The sequence below is a fragment of the Equus caballus genome, chromosome 23, assembly GCF_041296265.1.
Source record: "Equus caballus isolate H_3958 breed thoroughbred chromosome 23, TB-T2T, whole genome shotgun sequence".
Classification (NCBI taxonomy): domain Eukaryota; kingdom Metazoa; phylum Chordata; class Mammalia; order Perissodactyla; family Equidae; genus Equus; species Equus caballus.
Genome location: NC_091706.1, coordinates 49,881,665 through 49,901,487, shown reverse-complemented (window position 1 = coordinate 49,901,487; position 19,823 = coordinate 49,881,665). Strand labels below are relative to the sequence as shown.

At 36.5% G+C, this 19,823-nt stretch overlaps 1 protein-coding gene across 6 annotated transcripts in view; it reads right to left on the bottom strand.

The window, feature by feature from the left end:
• CNTLN (centlein) overlaps positions 1-19,329 on the bottom strand; it is a 321,096-nt gene extending 301,767 nt beyond the window's left edge. For all 6 annotated transcript variants that reach the window (XR_011431201.1, XM_070248231.1, XM_070248227.1 and 3 more), the window contains exons 1-2: positions 18,771-19,329; positions 11,837-11,925 (exon numbers count right to left, since the gene is read on the bottom strand). Coding sequence is in view for 5 of the 6 variants with exons in the window: in XM_070248231.1 (XP_070104332.1) it covers positions 11,837-11,925; positions 18,771-19,130 (449 nt within the window). In the remaining variant the exon portion in view is untranslated. The remainder of the gene's footprint in view (positions 1-11,836; positions 11,926-18,770) is intronic.
• Positions 19,330-19,823: the final 494 nt, after the last annotated feature.

The window sequence follows — 19,823 nt, the reverse complement described above, 5'->3', positions numbered from 1 at the left end:
CTGGAACAGTCCACTCTAGATTGCTGCAGCAAAGAACGCAGGGTTCCATCTCCCCCAAGTTCTCAGTTGGAGGGGATTTCCCAGGAGAAGCAAGATATCAGCGTTTCCCATCCTGCCCCCAGCTAACTGCTGCTGAGGCCAACTCCTAGGCAAGCATTGTTCAGAGGTGGAGATGCCATTCTTCTGCCCAACCCCCATTTATGGAATCAAGGTTCTACCTTGCGCATAGACCATTGAGAATACTGGAGACCCTAACTCCCTTGCCCTACCTTATGACACAATAGTTCCACACCAGGAGAGGCAAGCCAAGAGGACCTAAGCCTGCTGCCTCCACTCCACCAAGCAATCATCTCCCAGAGTGGGGTGTCAGTCAGAGAGAAGCATGATATTGTCCCCACCCACAGCTCTGGAGGTCTCACTCAGATTTTAGCTGATGATGGGGGAGGGACTGGAGAAGTAAGATGTAAAACACAGAGGTCCCAATCTCTTCCCAAAGGGAAGTGACTTCATTTGAAATACAATGTGAAGAAGCTCAAGCCTAGAGGTGCTCTCAAGAACAGTGTAGGCTGTGATGAAAGGCAATTAGGAGGAGATTCAAGATACAGACTAAACTGTAGGTCAGCTAGTTTGCAGGAGAGATATGAGGGATAAGATACCTGGAAGAAGCCCTTCTAGGGCTGGAAAAAATATCAAACACTGACTCAGAAACTTAAAAGGAGACACAATTTGATTGAATTAGTTTGTAGAGCAATTTATGCCCTAGGGCAGTGTTGAAAATAATTGAGCAATCAGCCTCCAGGTAGTAAAGTTTAACGGCTCAAGGAAAGAGAAGAAGACAGCCCTACTAAAATCACTATCATCCAAGGGTGACCACAGGCATACCCAAAGCTGCACCTTCCTGAGGAGCAACATCAGAGGCTTCACACTGTGGGAGGGGAAATAGACTTTAAAATAATCCAGCCAACCACCAATCAAATCAACAAGCAAATATTAACAAGCCTGGGGAAGAGGGGTGGGGAAAACTAGTAGCCAGATTTGCTACAATTATAATATCTCAAATGTCTACTTTCCAACAAAAAAATTACAAGTCATGCAAAGAAACAGGAAAAAAATGAACCATACACCAAGAAAAAAAGCAGGCAACAGAAACCGCCTGAGAGAGTAACTACATGTTGGATTTATCAAAAAAGACGTCAAAATAGCCATTATAAATATGTTCACAAAACTAAAGGAAACTATGGTTAAAAAAGTAAAGACAAACAATGATAATGTTGAAACAAACAGAGAAAATTTAAAAAAAAAGATAGAAATTACAAAAAAAACAAGCGGCCACAGACAGGAATTTGAATCCACACACACACAAAAAAACAAAGAGCACTGGTAAAGGTAATTATGTAATTATAACAAAAGGCAGTTTAAAAGCATGTTTTTTCTACTTTCTTCTCCTACCTGATTTGAGAAGTAATTGCATAAAACAATATGTATATAATGTATTGATGGGCTCAAAACATAAAAAATGTGAAGTGTAATATAACTGTCAATAACAGCACAAATGAGGTGGATGTTAGCAAAGTTTCACTGAGCTAAGGAAACGACTACAGATAATAAAGCAATAATTATAACAATGCATTGCTGTGTTTCTAACAGTAATAGACATAATATGTATAACGATAATACCACAAAAAAGGATAAAAGAGAATATAGCTATATTTCAGTAAAGTTTCTATATGTCACTGGAATTAAGCTTGGACAAATCTGAAGCTGATTCTTTTAAGATACATGTAGTAAACCCTAGAGCAACCACCAAAAAAAAATTCAAAAAACATATAGTTGTGCCACACGATGACATTTCAGTCAATAGCAGACCACACATATGACTAATCCCATAAGATTTGTACCATATAGCCTAAGTGTGTAGTAAGCTATATCATGTAGATTTGTGTAAGTACACTGTATGACGTTTGCACAGTGATGAAATCGCTTAACAACACACTTCTCAGAAAATATCCCCATCATTAAGCAATGCACAACTGTAGTGAAAAAAATCATTAAAGAAATTAAAATGCTACATTAGAAAATATTCACTTAATGCCAAAGAAATTACTAAAGGAGGAATGCAGGAACAAAAAAAGACATGAGAGAGATAGAAAAGAAAAAGGGAAATGGCAGAGACGAATTCCACTATATCAACAATAACATTAAATGCAAATAGATTAAACATACCAATCAAAAGGCAGAGATTGGAGGCCGGCCCCATGGCCAAGTGGTTAAGTTCGAGCACTCCACTTTGGCAGCCCAGGGTTTCGCCAGTTCAGATCCTGGGCACAGACATGGCACTGCTTGCCAGGCCATGCTGAGGCAGCATCCCACATGCCACAACTAGAAGGACCCACAACTAAAATATACAGCTATGTACTGGGGGGATTTAGGGAGGAAAAAAAAGCAAAAATAAAGAAGAAGATTGGCAACAGTTGTTAGCTCAGGTGCCAATCTATAAGAAAAGGCAGAAATTGTCAGACTGGATAAGAAAACATGATCCAAAAATATGCTGTCTACATAAAACACACTTGAGATTCAAAGACATAATGAAAGTAAATGATGGAAAAGGCAAATGCAAATAGCAACCACAAGAAAGCTGGAGTAACTATACTAATATCAGACAAAGTAAATTTAAACAAAAAAGTCACTAGGGAAAAACAGGTACATTTTATAACAATAATAGAGTCAATCCATCAGGAAGACATAACAATTATAAACATATATGCACCTAATAATGGAGGACCAAAACACATGAAGCAAAAATGACAGAAATGAAAGGAGAAATGGACAATTCAGTTATAATAGTTAGAGACTTCAATATCCCAGTGTGATGGTTAATTTTATGTATCAACTTGGAGGGTGTTTTCAGATGAGATTAAGATTTACACTGGTGAACTCTAAAGAAGCAGAATGCCCTCCATAATGTGGGCAGGCCTCATCCAATCAGTTGAGGCCTGAATAGAACAAAAGACCAACTTCCCTGAACAGGAAACTTTCCAGCAGACTGTCTTCAAACTTCATCTGCACCATCAGCTTTCTTGGGTCTTGAACCTGCCAGCCCACAGTGTAGATCTGGACTTGCCAGTCTCCATAATCACACAAGCTAATTCTTTATAATGAGTCTCTTTTTATATATATACTCAAACAGAACATTTTGGTTCTGTTTCTCTAGGAAATTCTGACTAATACACCCACTTTCCATAATGGATAGAAGAACTAGACAGAAGATCAACAAGGAAATAAAAGACCTAAACAACCCTATAAACAAACTAGATCTAACACACATCATTAACATACTCAAAAACAACAGAATAAATATATATAAAGTGCCCATGGAACATTCCCAGGATAGATCATATGCTAGACCATTTTTTAAAACCTGAATAAATGTAAAAGGATAGCAATAATACAAAGTATGATCTCTGAACACAACAGAATAAAATTGGAAAGCATATGGGAAAAAATTGAGAAACTCACTAATACGTGGAAATTAAACAACACACTCCTAAATAAACAATGGATCAAAGAGGAAGTCAAAAGAAAAATCAGAAAATACTTTGATATGAGTGAAAACGAAGACACAAAATATCAAAATGTATGGGATGAAGTTAAAGCAGTGCTTAGAAGAAAATTTATAGCTATAAATACCTACATTAAGGAAGAAGAAAGGTCTGAAGTCAAGAACCTAATGTTCCACCATAATACACTGAAAACTAAGAGCAAACTAAACCTAAAGCAAGCCGGAGAGAAGAATAATAAAGATTAGAGAAGAAACTGATGAAATAGAGAATAGAAAAACAACAGAAAATTAATGAAATCAAAAGCTGGTTCTTTGAAAAGATCAACAAAACTGACAAGCTAGATTTGACCACGATAAAAAGAGAGAGGTCTCAAATTACCAGAATCAGAAATAAAAAAAGGGCATATTACTAACAACCTAATAAAACCAAAAAAGATTATAAGGAATACTATGAAAAATTATACACCACTGAATTAGGTATGTTAGGAGAAAGGGACAAACTCCTAGAAAGACACAAGTACCAAAACTGACTCAAGAAAAGACAGAAAACCTGAATTGACCTATCCCAAGTGAAGAAATTCAATTAATAATAAAAATATATATATATCCACAAAGAAAAGCCCAGGCCTGGATATGTTCACCACTGATTTCTACCAAAGATTTAAGGAAGAATCAATACCAATTCTTCAAAAATTCTTCCCAAAAACTAGAAGAAAAGAAAACATTCTTCAACCCACTTTATAAGGCCAGTATTACCCTGATACAAAAAACAGACAAAGACATCACAAAAAAGGAAACTACAGACTAACACCTCTTTTGAATATAAATGCAAAAATCCTCAAGAAAATACTAACAAACCAAATCCAACAACATATTAAAAGAATTATAGATCCTGACCAAGTGGAATTTATCCCAGGAATGCAAGGTTGGTGTAATATCTAAAAATCAATTAATGTAATACATCATACCAATAGAATAGAAAACAAAAATCACATGATCATCTCAACAGACAGAGAAAATATATTTGACAAAACCCAACTATCTTTTGTAATTAAAAAAAAACACTAAATAACAATAGAATAGAATAGAAAGGAACTTTCTAAATCTGCTAAAGGACATCTATGAAAAACCCACAGATAACATTATACTTGGTATGAAGGACTAGATGCTTTCTCCCTGTTATCAGGAATAAAACAAAGATGTCCGCTCTGACCAATTCTATTCAGCAATGTACTGAAGCTCCAGCCAGGGCAAGTAGGCAAGAGAAAGAAAGAAAAGGCACTGAGCTTGGGATGGAAGAAGCAAAACTATCTATATTTTCAGATGACATGATCTTGTATGTAGAAAATCCTAAGGAATCCACAAAAAGAATGAGAATAAACATGTTCAGCACATTTGTAGAATAAGAGATCAATATGTAAAAATGAACTGTAATCTACACCCTTACACTGAACAATCTAAAAATAAATTTAAGAAACCAATTCCATTTACAATATAATCAGAAAGAACAAAATACTTAGGAAGAAATTTATCTAAAAAAGTGTAAAACATAAACTCTGAAAACTATAAAATATCATTGAAAAAAATTTTTAAAGATCTAAACATTTGGAAAAACATCCCACATTCATGACATAGAAGACTTAACAGCAAGATGGCAATACTCCCAAACCGATCTACAGATTCAATACAATCTCTGTCAGAATCCCAGATGACTTCTTTGTAGAAATTGACAAGCTGATTCTAAAATTTATATGGAATTGTAAGGGACCCAGAATAGCCAAAATAATCTTGAAAACTAAGAACAAAGTCGCAGTACTCATACTTAGATTTCAAAACTTAGTACAAAACAACATCCATCAAAACAGTATGATACCAGGACAAGGACAGACATATAGATCAATGGAATAGACTTAAGAGTTCAGAAATAAGCTCATATGCCTATGGTCAATCTATTTTCAACAAGAGTGCTAAGACCATCCAAAGGGGAGAAATAGTTTTTTCAAAAGGTGCTGGGACAAGTGGATATGCAAAAGAACGAATCTGGACCCTTAATTCACACCATATACAAAAGTTAACTCAAAATGGACAAAGACATAAATATATGATTATCATTATTTGTCTGTGAGGAAGGAAATGAGGCAGCTGGAGACAGAGGTAAGAGGGAGACTCTTCATTGTATATTCTTCAATAATTTTAAAATGTTGAACCATATGACAATATTACCTAATCAAAAAATTAACTTTTTTTTAAAGTCACAGAAAGTGTTCTAGAAAGAATTCCAGTTAATAAAAATAGAAAAAATGACAAAATTATAAAATCACAATTTTTAACCCCTAATAAAATAATTCAGATAAAGATAATCAATGTACACTAAAATTATTAGGTGAAATGTTGATGGAGAAGTGAACACTTGCATGGTACCAATTATTACATTTATTTGCTGGATTACTTGTTGGTCCTAAGGGTAAAAATACAATTTTATAATGGAGGGGTTAGACTGTCATTACCCGAATGCACTGATAAATATTGTCACTCCTGAAAGTGGCACAATCAAACAGCAGGTGCCTCTTGATATGATATGCTATAACGTATATGGCACAACCTTTGAAGTATTTGTGCCAAAAAGGTTGAACCTCAATATAATCAAGGTTTAGATCTACCTTCCAGTTTATATTAAAGAGGAAAAGTTAAAATGACAACACAAGGAAGCAGTCAAATGAATTCAGAATATAGGATATCTAAAGGACAACTAACAACCATGTTTGTTTAGTTAGACAATGCCATTAAAAAAAAAGAGTATAGGTTATTCTAGATTAAAGAGACATAACCTATTGATCAACCTTAACATCACAAAAAAGAAATGTGGATAAGACACTGTATGTGCCTCCTGATGTGATGTGATAAGAATTACATACTAACACTGAAGAAGATTTTTTTTGCCAAAACATCAAACCTGAATCTGAATAAGCCTCTAGGTCTAATTACAAGTTTATGGTAACTATAGGACAGAGGATTAAAACCAGAAAAATCCAGAATGTAGAAACTCCACAGGATAAATAACTGAATTTATTCAAAAATAAATTGCAAAGAAAAAGAGAAACACAAAAGAGGAGGAGAAGAAACCTATATATTCAGTGGGTAGACTATGTTTGAGTCCTCATAGGAACAAACAAACTTTTTAAAAAAGTTATAAGACAATTGGAGGAATCTGAAAACTGACTGGATATGTGACTATATGAGGGAATAATTAAAGAATTCTAAGTATGAAAAAGATATCATGGTTACGTTAAAAACAGCCGTCATCTTTTAGAGAGAGAGTCAATCCTCATTCATGGATTCAGAATTTGTGAACTTGCCTACTCACTAAAACCTACTTGTAAGCCTAAAATCAATACCTGTGGCACTTTTCAGTCCTTTGCAGGCATGCATGCACGAAGTGGTGAAAAATATAAGTCACCCAAACAACATGTTCCCAGCTGAGGTCAAACTAGGGACGCTCTGCCTTTTTGTTTCAGCTCTCACTATAAACAAGTGTTCTTCTCATGGTCTATTTAGTGCCATGTTTTTCACATTTTTGCGCTTTTGTTGATGATCTCACTGTTTAAAAGGATCATCAAGCGAAGTGCCTGAAGTGCTGTCTAGTGTTCCTAAGTGCAAGAAAGCTGTGATGTGCCTTACGGAGAAAAGAGCATGTTAGATAAGCTTTGTTCAGAAGTGAGTTATAGTACTACTGGTCATGAGTTCAACAGTAATGAATCAACAATATATATTTTAAAAGATGTCTTTAAATAGAAACACACAAATAGCAAGAGTATAAGTTGACAAAAATGTTGTGACCAGAGGCTCACAGAAACCTAATCCTTTATACCCCAAGGAGCAATGGTTCAGTGTTTGCGAATTCAGTGCTTGCAATGACTTTATAGAACATCACTGCTATGAATAACAAGAATTGACTATAAACACTAATGTAACCGCAGGTAAAATAACATCATGTCTGGGATTTGCTTCAAAATAATCCATTTTGAATCAAATGAATTCAGAATATAGGATATCCTAAAGGACAACTAACGTAGACGGATGATGGTAGACGGAGCAGAGGAGCAAAAAGCAGTAGAAGGTTATAGATGAAACAAGATTGGTCATGTGTTGATAATTGTTCAAGCTGAGTCATGAGTAAACATGGGAGTTCATTAATGCATTCTGTCTGGCTTTGCAACTAATTAAAATTTTTCGTAATAAAAATTAAAATACATGCACAGAAACATATGCATATAGACATCCTACCAAAAAACTTATAAAGACATATACTAAAGTACCAAAAAGTCAAAAAATAAAGAATTATGGATAAGTTCAGCATTTTCCAAAAGGCTACTAATGGCATTTGGAGGGTATAAGTCTTTAATTGAGTAGGATTATCCTATTCATTTCACAAGGTTTAGTAATTCCAGCCTCTGTCCACTAAGTCAGTAGCACCACTGGTTGAAACCAATGATGCAGGCAAAGCTTCATCCATAAGGCCATTCATTGCAGCATCATTATACAATTTTTTTTAAATAACCTTAATGTACAACAAGACACTGGTTAAACATAAATACGTTATATAAAAATAACAGAATACATTGTAACTCCTAAAAATATTATAACTCCTTCTTGAAGATGATGAACTGACAATGTGACACTGACATCTCCAAATCATACCACCCTGAATAAACCCCTATCAGCATGGAAAAGAAAAAAAGTGATCCAAAATGGACCACAAACTTGACAAATATCTGAAAGACAGAGACAAACCCTGAGAAAAATCATAATCCACAAGCCAAATAGTGTCTATAGTGGAAGAGAAAGCTGTTTTTTCTGGAAGAGGCCCAGAGAGGCTATAAATACCCAATTAGTAAGCACAGAGAGCTGAAGCCCACAGAAATCAAGATCACTAATTAAAGAACCATTTACCAAAAAGCTGGGCTTCTCACTCATCTATGTTCAGAACAGCATTTGCCTACAGCAAATGGCTGAAGACTACTTTCAAAACAACCATTTGCCTCACAAGGTCCCTACTATGCTCATTGGGGCAAATAATACAATCAGAAAAGGGACTGACTAAAGAGCCTAACTCTCATTCTCTACAGTGAAACCCATCTGCCATACATCCTTCAGGAAAGCTTGTCAATAGTCCCCTCCCCGACCCCTTACAAAAAGCCTACAGTCAATCTTTCCATTCAGAGGAGAAGCCTTCTAGTAAACAGGTATAGAAAAATGCAAAGCCAACCCATCATAAGCAACTTATCTATATTAAGCAACATAGAACTTCATTGAAATACAAACAATTAGTGGAGGATCATCATGCACTTGAAGAAAACCATCATCATTAAAGAAAAGGACTAAGAACAAATAGAGATTACCCAACAGAAAACAAAGATAATACAAGAAACAGAAAAGAACCTAAAAATTATCATCAGAAAGATTAAAAAGTTATTCTTTTAAAGAAGACTGGTAGGAAAAAGGAAAAATCAAACAAGAAATTTCTTAGAAGTAAAAATTTGATTTCTAAAATTAATCCAAATAACAAAATAGGGCAAATGCAAAAAAAAATCTATTCACTGATGGAAGAAAAAGTAAGAAGGCCATTCAGGAGACAGAATAAAAAGATGGAAAATATGAGAGAATAGAAGGCCAAATCCCCAAGATCCACCCTCTAATAGAGTGCTGCAAAAAAGAACACAGACAATGAAGAAAAAATATAACAGAAGAATATTTCCTTAATCCAAAGAAAATCTTAAGTCTGGAGACTGAAAGGGCCCAACAGAGGCTGAGGTTGAATTTTTAAAAGACTCAAGTTGATAGATGATGTTGAAATTTTACAATATCACATATAAAGAGAAAGTCCTAAAAGTGTCAAGCAAGCTACCTACAAAGAAATAAGAATCACACTTGCACTGGGATCACATACACTTGGTAGCACCACCACAGGCTAAAAGAAGATAACAGAGCTATACTGTCAAAAGTCTGAGGGAAATTACATGGACGTAAAATTTTACGTTAAGCTAAAGTATCAATCAAGCACAAGAACAAAAGAAAGACAGTTTCAGGCATGTAAGAAGTTAGAAAGTAGAACCACTTGTGTATCTTTTCTGAGAAAAAATTTTGAAAACATAATCCAACAAAAAGAAAAAGGAAGATGTAGGATCATAGAAACTATGGAACTAGTTCAAGAGTACCATGAAAAGAAATCCTGGGATGACAGCTATGAGTAGGTTTAAACAGCAGTTGGTCTAAATTCATACCATCTTCCAAGGGCCCAAGGAAGAATGTCTTTGGCCATTATACAAATGTCAACACAGACATCTTTACAATAAGAAAAGCAGAAATGAAGGGCAATTAGAAGTTCCACAGGTTAAAAAAGGTTGTCCAGGAAGACCAAGGAACAAATACTATACAGACTTAAATATAGCATCATTTGGGTAACTAATGGACTATACAGAAAGACAGTCTATATTTGACTTTGATACTGAGAATATTCTTTTTTGACAAATATAGATTGAATAGCATACCATTTCTCCCTCTCAAAAGGTCCAAACATACTAGATGGTTCTCTACAAAATAAATATTTACGTAATTGTAAAACTATAAATGCCACTCATAAGTTTCCAATTTCAAAAGTCAACTCAAATTCCAAGGTATCTCATAGTGTGATCTATTGACTACAACATCAGAATGCCTGGAAAGTTTATTCGAAAAAGACTCCTGGACCTCATCCCTAGAGATTTAGTAGGTCAGAGAAAAGTCTCAGAGATCTACATTTTAATAAATTCTCCAAGTATATCTTATGCACACTAAAATTCTGAGAATCATAGCTGTAAAGCAGTAATCTTCAAAATTTTCCATTATATATTTTATCAGCAAAAGGCTTTTGAGTACCCACCCCCAATATATGTACATTTATTTACAAATTGTATATATATACTTTTATATGAAGATATATATTATAAAATGTGAAAAATAGAAAACAAAGAATGAGAAAAATGATCTATGATAGTTTAATATTTGCTTCTGTCTCAACCAAGAGAAAAGTGAAAATTAAAGATAGCTTTAGAAAGTTTAAAAAAATAAATTAGAAAGTTGCAAAATATATAAAAATAAAAGGAGAGGGGGATAAAGAAAGAATCACAGAAATGACAACTGAAGTCCCAAGACTATATCTTCTGGAAGGCATATTCTGTGAAAAAACAGAGTGAGACTGAGAGTGACCCCATTTCATCTCAAGGATGATTGAGATGATCCTCAATCAGGATCATTTGATTAACAGGGTACTTCAACAAAAGACTTAATTCTGATCATCAAAAGGGAAAAACTGATTGACAAATTAAACACACAAGCAACAGGAGGAGAAACTGATTATACTATTTTAAGAATTCACAATAACCAAGGATGGTAAAGTTAGACATAGGTATGTATACCCCAGATTTTAAAAAGTCAAATTCCAGACAATACTGGAATGATCCCAGGGCTAGACACTCCAAAGGTAAATATAGTTCAAGTGATCAGAAAAATGATATTCATATTATATAATCATGATTCCAATAAAGAAAAAGGAAAAGACATCCATATGCTTAGCTTCTCATTTAGGAAATGTAATGAAATCCATTTAATAGGAAAGCAAGTGCTTTAATTGCTGTGCTAAGTGTCATGGGACCACTGTATACCTAATGTTTGATAAGGAGTAACCAGCATCACTCCACTGTTTCTAATGACCAAGGAGAGGTTCCATAACCTATAGCTAAATGACTGGGCATTCCCTACAGGGTAATACAGAGTGATAAGTGAAATCCCTCAACCTATTCCAGAACACTTATTCTACTCTGGCAAGGTCATCCTAGGCTTTCAAGTACACGTTACAATTATCTTAGGGGAAAATTAAGCCATGTCTAGGAAGTTGCCAACAGAGGCAGTCTCGGAGTAAGAAGTCAAACAACAAGGACTTCTCCAATTTTTAAAGTTGAGCTATAATAGCTCAAGGCACACACACAGTGTCTAAGTCACAGTTTTATATCTTACCTGGAAACTTCCCAAATACATCAGAATATGAGCAGAAGATATGGCCTATTTGTACTTGGTGAATTCACACCCCTTGAAATAAATCCAATAATTATACCATGCTCACATTCATTTGGAAGTCAAATGAATCTCTTCATGGGATTAACGCCAGGTTTTAATTTTAATAATGAAGAGAAACAAATTCAACAAACCAAATACTCATGAAAAAATAACTTGGGAGCTCACCTTTCCACAACCAAACTGACCGCTTGTGTGAGATCTGGGTGTGTCACCTGGAGCCGTTTCCACAAAGACCATACAAATTCTTTATCAGCCTTAAAGAAACAAAAGACATTTTAAATGTATTGCTTTGTAGCTAAATCAGGGAAGACACGACACTATATAAAATTAAAAAATGAAAAAAAATAATTACTTGATCCCTAGTTCTACAACTACAAAATACATTCTTGAAAAGTATAGCAGGAAAGCTTTATTTTTAAGAAGTTCTTACACTGGTAACCCACATTCACTTTTACTATTTCTACCACTTACATTTTAGGGTGTAAATGTTGAAATGCTAAATATCAAGGTAAATTCGCTCTAAAACAAAATTACCCTATAGCTACTGCTCCATTTTTCACCTTCCTTTTTCAGTGATATTCCTTGAAAAAGTTGCCTATAATCACGATCTCTACTTCCTCATTTCCTATTCACTCTATAACCTCATCCAGTCAGTTTTCCCTCCCCACTATTATGCTAAAATCATTTTTCAAGGTCCTCTACATGGCCAAACCCAATGGATAATGGACAATTTCAGTCCTCAATGCCTAGGTCAGTTGTTATCAACCCTGGCTGACACTTAGGAATTGCTTTCGGAGTTTTTTTTAAATAGTGATGATCTAGAGATTCTGATTAAATTGGTTTCAGGTAATGTTCAAGCATCACTATTTTTTAAAAGCTCCTTAGGTGATTCTGTGCACCCAGGAATAAGGACCACTGCCCTAAGTGACCTCACTCAGTCCCATGGTTTTACATCTCAACTCTACACTGATGACTCCCACATACTCCCACATTTCTATCTCTAGCCCTTTCCTCTACCCTTAGGTGCAGACTTGAATCTCCAACTGCCTACTCTAACTCCACTTGAATGCCTAATAGGTATCTCAAATTTAATTTATCCAAAATAAAATTTTTGATTTCCTACCCTCTCACAAACGTGCTTCTCTGCATCTCGGAAAACGACGCCACCATCTACTCATTTGCTCAAATGCCTAAAAACTAAGAATCAGTCTTGGTCACTCTCTTTTCGTCGGACTTATATCCAAAGGACCAGTAAATCCTATTGGCCTTACCTACAAAATATCCCCAATTCTAGCCACTTCTCACCACCTCTACCATCGTCATCCTAGTCAAGCCAACTCCATCTCTTGCCTAGCTCTCCATAATGGTCCCCAGCCTCCCTATAGCTCAAAATCCTTAACTGGGTTCCTTTCAGATTAGGAAAATAATCCAAACTCTTTACCCAGCTCAAAAGACCCCACAGTATCTGGCCCCAATACACACCTCTCCAACCTCATCTGTCACTCTCCCACCTTGTTCACACTAACCTTCTTGCTGTACTTTTACCAGGGCCTTTGCACATGTACCATCTACCAGATTTTTATACAGATTATTCTCACACTACATTCAGGTCTTTGCTTAAATGTCACCTCTTCAAGAGAAGTCTTCCTTGACTACTCTATGTATACCCACCAAAACTCACAAGTCTCTGGTAACCCCTTACCCTGTTTAATTTTTTTTCATAGCACATTTCATTTTATAATACTATATTTGTTTGGTTGTTTGTTTGGGTTTACTTATGTGGCAGATATCTCTATTTGTATCTGCCTCCATCATCCATTCTCCCCTACCTATTTGTTATAGAAACCATTTTGGCTCTTTGGTGCCCAATTAAAAGACTGGCCTCTCTTGCCTATGGGCTAGGTGATTAAGTTCTGCCAATGAAATATAAGAATTATTGCTGGAAATCTTGAAATTAGACTTATGTCTACCAAATACGTGACAAATATTTTTTCCCAGTATGCTGTTGCTTATTTAATTTTATTTATGATGGAGATTTCTGGCAAAAAGGAGTTATTAATTTTATATATTCAAATGTACCCATCTTTTCCATTATGGCTTATGGATTTTATATACCAATTAGCAAGGTCTTCTCTACTCCCAGATTAGAAATATATTTACCCATACTTTCTTTTAAAATTTTTGTTTTCATTTTTTAATGCTCAAATCTTTGATCTATTCAGGGTTTTGTTTGTTCATTTTTTAAAGACTTTTAAAAACTTTTAAAGACTTTGGATAGCCTGAGTACTGGAAAGTACTACCTTATCTATTCTTATATATCATGCTTTACTTTATCCCTTTAGAAGCAAGAATTCAGCTTTGTATATTAAAATGATTCAAGTTAAAGACAAGAAATGTCAATATATACATCACATGTCATAACCTGTTTGAAAGGCAGTGAAGATAAGGAGAAAGAAAGCTAATGCAACATTATGTGCTCTAACATCTCTATTTTTAAAAACTATGTTGATGAAATTACAAAATCCCTTGAAACCAATATTATCTATAAATATATCTTATAATTTGCTCCAAACAACATAGCAAAGATTCATATGTATTGTCACCTCAACTTTTCTACCTAAAATACTAGGCAAGAAAGATTAATATAAGTAAAAATGTAAGAGTAGGTTTTCAACATTTATAAAATAACTGAGTTACTTCAGCTTAAATAAGTATAGTTTACTAATAAAAGACTTAGCTCTAGCACAGTGAAAGGGACATAGTAAGAAATCAACAAATATCTGATGAAAAAGTCTTTACATCTTAATTTATACATTTTTTTCTCTTTTCTCTTTCTTTTTGTTGTTGTCATGGTTAATGTTTACTCCACATCTCCTCTTCAATCCCCAAGAAAGAGAAAGTAACAACAAATTCTCCTTAAGCTGTTTGTATCATAGAGGCCAGAGAAAAAAGCAACCAGAAGACTCCTCCAGAAACATTCCATTGTTACTAATTTATAATTACAATTTATACCCAGAAGTAATTTGAGGAGAATTTTCTATTTCCAAGTTTCTTTAGTTTAAACTTTAGTTATTAATTTTTTTTATGGTTAGCAATATTATTCAGATTTTTGTCACCTAAAAATACTCAAATGTCTAAGTGATATCTGATTTTTTTTTTAAGTAAGTTCTTTTACGAGCAATAAAATGCTACGAATGGATTGTTGGACTATTTTATGTACTCATTTTTGTGAATGTTTTAGTTATTTAAATGGTATAGCGTCTTAAACGTGGATTATACCTCTAATTACTAAAAAGACCCTCTTTCATATACAAAAAGAAATAAAGCCCTCCCGAAAAGACACAAAACTAGGTTCCAAACTATTCCAGACATGATTAAAACAAGGAAACTATTGCCAATCACATTCTCTTTATATTTTCCTATATTTTCCCTTCCTTTGAGCACTTAAATATTTTTTAAAAAATTAAAAATAAAAATGATTAAAAATTCTCATTATAAAATTCTTTATTCTTATCACATAACTTCCACACAGAATCAAATAATTTAAAATTTAAATTAAAAAACCTACTCCCTCTCACAAAGTTTATTAAAGTTGGCCTATGAAAGAGTTAACTAAATGCTAGGAGATTTGGGTCTAAATTATCTCAGCGGTAGATTGGCTTTGACTTTCACTTATCAGCTGGCATGGAAATAAATGTCAACTTTACAGACATAGACACCCAAAATTGTCTTTTTCATCACATAACTACTTTTCCAGCACCTGGTTTAGTGTCTGGCAACATAATAGGCCCTCAGTTGACCTCTACTGAAGGAATAAATTCCACAAACATATGAAAACTATTTCTTAAATTTAAACAAATAATTTGCCTATCAGAACTAAGGGAAGACAATGGAAGGAGTTTAATTACAAAGTATGGCACAAAATAGCCACTCAATAAATTATTATGAAAAATAATTGCACAAAAAAGATTCATTAGAACACAGCTACTGACAATGGTGAGGATTCCAATTATACAATAAGTTCTCAAAATTTTTTTGTTTGTGAATGACTGGGCAAGGTTTCAACACATCTAAATATTTAACAAAAAATATAACTGGCTGAGTTTTCTAGTCATATACTCAACACATCTAAATATTTAACAAAAAATATAACTGGCTGAGTTTTCTAGTCATATACTCTTAATTCCAACATGATATGCTTCATGAAAGTTAGTTTCATCATTAAAGTTGGAATAATGAACATATATTTCACTTAAATGCCCTAAATAATTTTTTACCCAAAACTGGCTCTTAGGTTTCGTAAATATTCTTGACCGCTAGTAAAAAAGGAATTAAGCTTTGACATATATATATATACACACGTACACACACAAATATAAATGTGTATACACATATATTACACATATATAACATTACTTTTTCTCATCTTGCATTCTATAGATGATAAATGTGCACATTTACATACCCACAGCATCCTTCGTCACAAATAGAAGACATTTTGAAATATATAATCAAAATTAAGAGTATGGTGAAGTTACGTTCTAAATCAATGAATAAGGCATAAATGTTATGGACTTAAAATTATCCTTTGGAGCACCCTTGAAAGTTCCTTAGGAAAAAGCTACATTTGGAAGCTAACATCCTATCCTCAGTAAGTCCAATATAGACAGTTTTTCTCCCCATGTTGAAATTAATCATGTTTTCTTCAGCTAAGCATTATGTGTATGTTGCTTGCTAATCTGGGGCCATATGAAAAAAAACGTTTAACTAAATACGTGTTACAATCACATAGAATAGGATGAGCTGTTCATATTAAGAGAAACACTTGTAACTGAGATTGTTTTCTATCACATGCTTATTCTGAGTCATTCCCATGGAGTAGAATGGTACATGGAATCACTCAAACTTTCTTTTTCTCCACCAGTACATATAATTGAATTCTAATTAAGTTAAATGTGGAAAACAACCAACTGACCTAAGTGAAACTTCTACTTATGACCAGAGACTAATTAGCAGGGTTCTTTTTCCCAAACTGTATATTTGACCCATTACTGGATTGTGAAATTAATTTAGTAGATCTGACCAGCATTTTCTTAAAGAATAGAATTTAAAAGAAAATATCAGAATTCATAACACACAGGGTAAATATTCTTTCTTAAAGTATATGTATGTGTATGTGTGTATACTTACTCGGTTGAGATATAAAATGAATTTCTTATTTTGGGTTACCATTTTTGAAAGTTTCAAAAAACATAGAGTTAATGCTATATATTCTAGGGTACTATGACTTCTACCTGAATCAGTAAATGAATAACAAATAAAAAAAGATGTAAAAGTGAATGCTTAATTACTTCAATGCTTTTTTACCAAACAATTAGGAATTCAATTATTATTTCGCCTAAGTTTCCCCAAAAGCAAGAGCATGGTTTGACTAAACTTTTATAGTATGGGATACTGCCAATCTCATCTAACATTACTGGAATGCCTATGATCATCTAACAGTGTCAACATTATAAAAATCTCAAGAACCATTGTTCTAGGCTAATTATGACCATTTCTATTCTTACATCTGCCTAAAGAACTTCCATCATCTTCCTAGTTCATATATGTCCAAGGTCACAAAGGCCAACACCATGTTTGAAGCTATATTTTTAAAGAATATAACAGTGAATGTATTTGGGGGAGGGAGTCATTGGGCACTTTCCAACAGACTGATTTCCTTAATCAAGTCACTCATAAAAAGTAAATATCTTGGCTCCTTAGCCAGCTAAGGGTATAACTATGGGAAACAGAGCAAGGGGTAGGGCAGAATGAATGGAGAAGATAGGGGCAAATAGCATCTTAGGACTTGTCAAAGTCACAAAGGCCTTTATCATGGGTTCACATCTTTAAAATACCCAAGGGTGAAGTGTGCAGATGATAAAATGTCCATTTATGTCTTTTATTTCATCCCTTTCCTCCTTAACCAGTGAAGAATACAAAACGGGATAATGAACAGGAGCAGCCACGTAATATCTCCCCAACTTGTTTAAGCAAAGGCATATTTAATTTCAACAAGACTGTCATGTTTTTATAGCCTTGACACAATCAACAAGGACCTACAAAAGGGGCAAAAGGACCCAATATGAGAGACAACGAATTTCATGAATTCTTATTAATCTAAACTGATACCGTTCATAAAGTTACCTTGCTGTTCAGCAGTCCCTATTGGTTCTATCTTGAAAGCAGTTACTCAGAGATCTATTGCTGAGTGAATTCTCAACATTTAATCTCCTCACCCGGTCTAAAGATTCTGGTAAAATCCAAAAGATATGGTAAGGCTGCAGAACTAAAGGAAAACCAAATCTCTCTAAATGTGAGTACAGCCAAGCCGTCTTTAGTATGCACCAACTCTACAAATGCCAGGAAAATAAAGTTCAGGCAACTGATTTAGTAAATGCTTTTCACTGGCCAGTTGACATGAAAGTGAGATTTCTCACTCACGGACCATGGAGTTAGTACAGTTGGTTAATAAACAAGGAACAGGCATCATCTATTGTGTGTGAAAGTTCCCGGCCTGAGACTCCCTAAAAACTATCGTTCTGTGTTTACATCTTAAGTTCGACTTCAGTTAACTTAAGAACAAGGGCAACTGTGGGTTTGAAAATCGAAAACAGGCTCCTTCATCGATGGTTTTTATTTTAATAAGTGTTTTCCTGTTCAACATTTCAACTGGTGGATGGCACTCCACTCCTGCGGCACCAAGTACCACTACAGTCACGACCGAGAACTTGGGCTTCTGGGGGACGGACTGGGGTGTGACTGCAAGTTCTGGGGGTACGCTAGTGAATTAAACCAAAGCCAGGGCGCCGAGGCGATCTCTGCCCGGCCGGCGTCCGGACAGGGGCGGGAGCCCGGGCGGTGTGGCCGCCGCGTCCCTCCAGCCCCGAGCAGCGGGCCGGGCTGGCTGCGGGAGCCGGGAGGGAGGGCCGCCGGGCGGGACCGGGTGGGTCCCCAACCCGCGCAGCGACGCAGCCGAAGGCAGAGGGAGAGGGGCGCACGTCCCCGCCGGTCCCGGCCCCGCCGCCGGGGGAAGGCCGGCGCCCAGAGTCCTCGATACCTGACACAGGGCCAGCTCCTCCTTTAGGCTGCTCAGCTCGTCCTCTAGCAGCTGCGTCCGGGTCACCATCGCCTCCTCTACCGAGATGCCCTCTAGCCGCCTGGACCCCGCGGGCGCGCTGAGGAGGGGAGCCTGAGCCGGAGCTGCCCGCCCTGGCCCTCGCCGGCCCCCGGACCCTTCTTCGCCCCGCAAAGAGATATCGCTTTTGTCCACGACGCCCTCCCGCGCTCCGCCGGCAAGCCCCGTGGCCTCGCAGGACACTGTGTGTACCACAGCTCCCCGCCCAACACGTGTGGACCAGGGTCCCAAACGCCGCTCTGGGGGCGGAGGGAGCGGTGAGGGCGGCGAGCGCGCCGCCATGGCCGCGGCTGCTAACGGGTCAAGCTCCCTCTTGGAAACTCCACCTCCCCTTCCCCATCCTGGCGAGCCCGACGCTCCGAGCCGCGCATGCGCGAGGCTTTTCCCGCCTTCGAGCGCGGGGTCTCGCGCTCGCGGGTCCTGGCGGGCATCCCGCGGGCCGCGCTCCCGGCGCGAGCTTCGGGCTGCGCACGCGCCGTGGCCCGATGGGTCAGGCCTGTCGGCCCCGCGCGCGCCCTGGCGTGGCCAGCCTGAGTCCTTAGCAGGCAATGCTGTGAGTTCCCGCCCATCGAAAACTTTATTCGCCACTTAGAGTCTATAACGTCCCACCTCTTAAAGTCTTCCTTGACAAGCCCCTTGCCCCAAATGATCCCTAACTGTGAATTCCTCCGCTTTCAAGGCCCCTGCCAACTCGTTTGTCACGTTTCATTGACCGCCCTGGAGTGTTAGTTACACGGCTAATCTCTCCAGCGCTGTTGTAAGCTCTTTGAGGATCAGGGAATAAGTTTTACACTTAAGCGTTTTCTTCACACCCCTTAGCAAAACTGCTTCAGGTATAGCCGACATCCAGCTGACTGATGTCAAGGAGACGTGGAAAGCCTTGTGCTGAGTTGGGACTATCAGGCAGGTTTCCCAATTGAATTATGATCCTGTATGCACCCTTTGTCTTTTGTTTTGCAAAAGTAATGCTTTCCT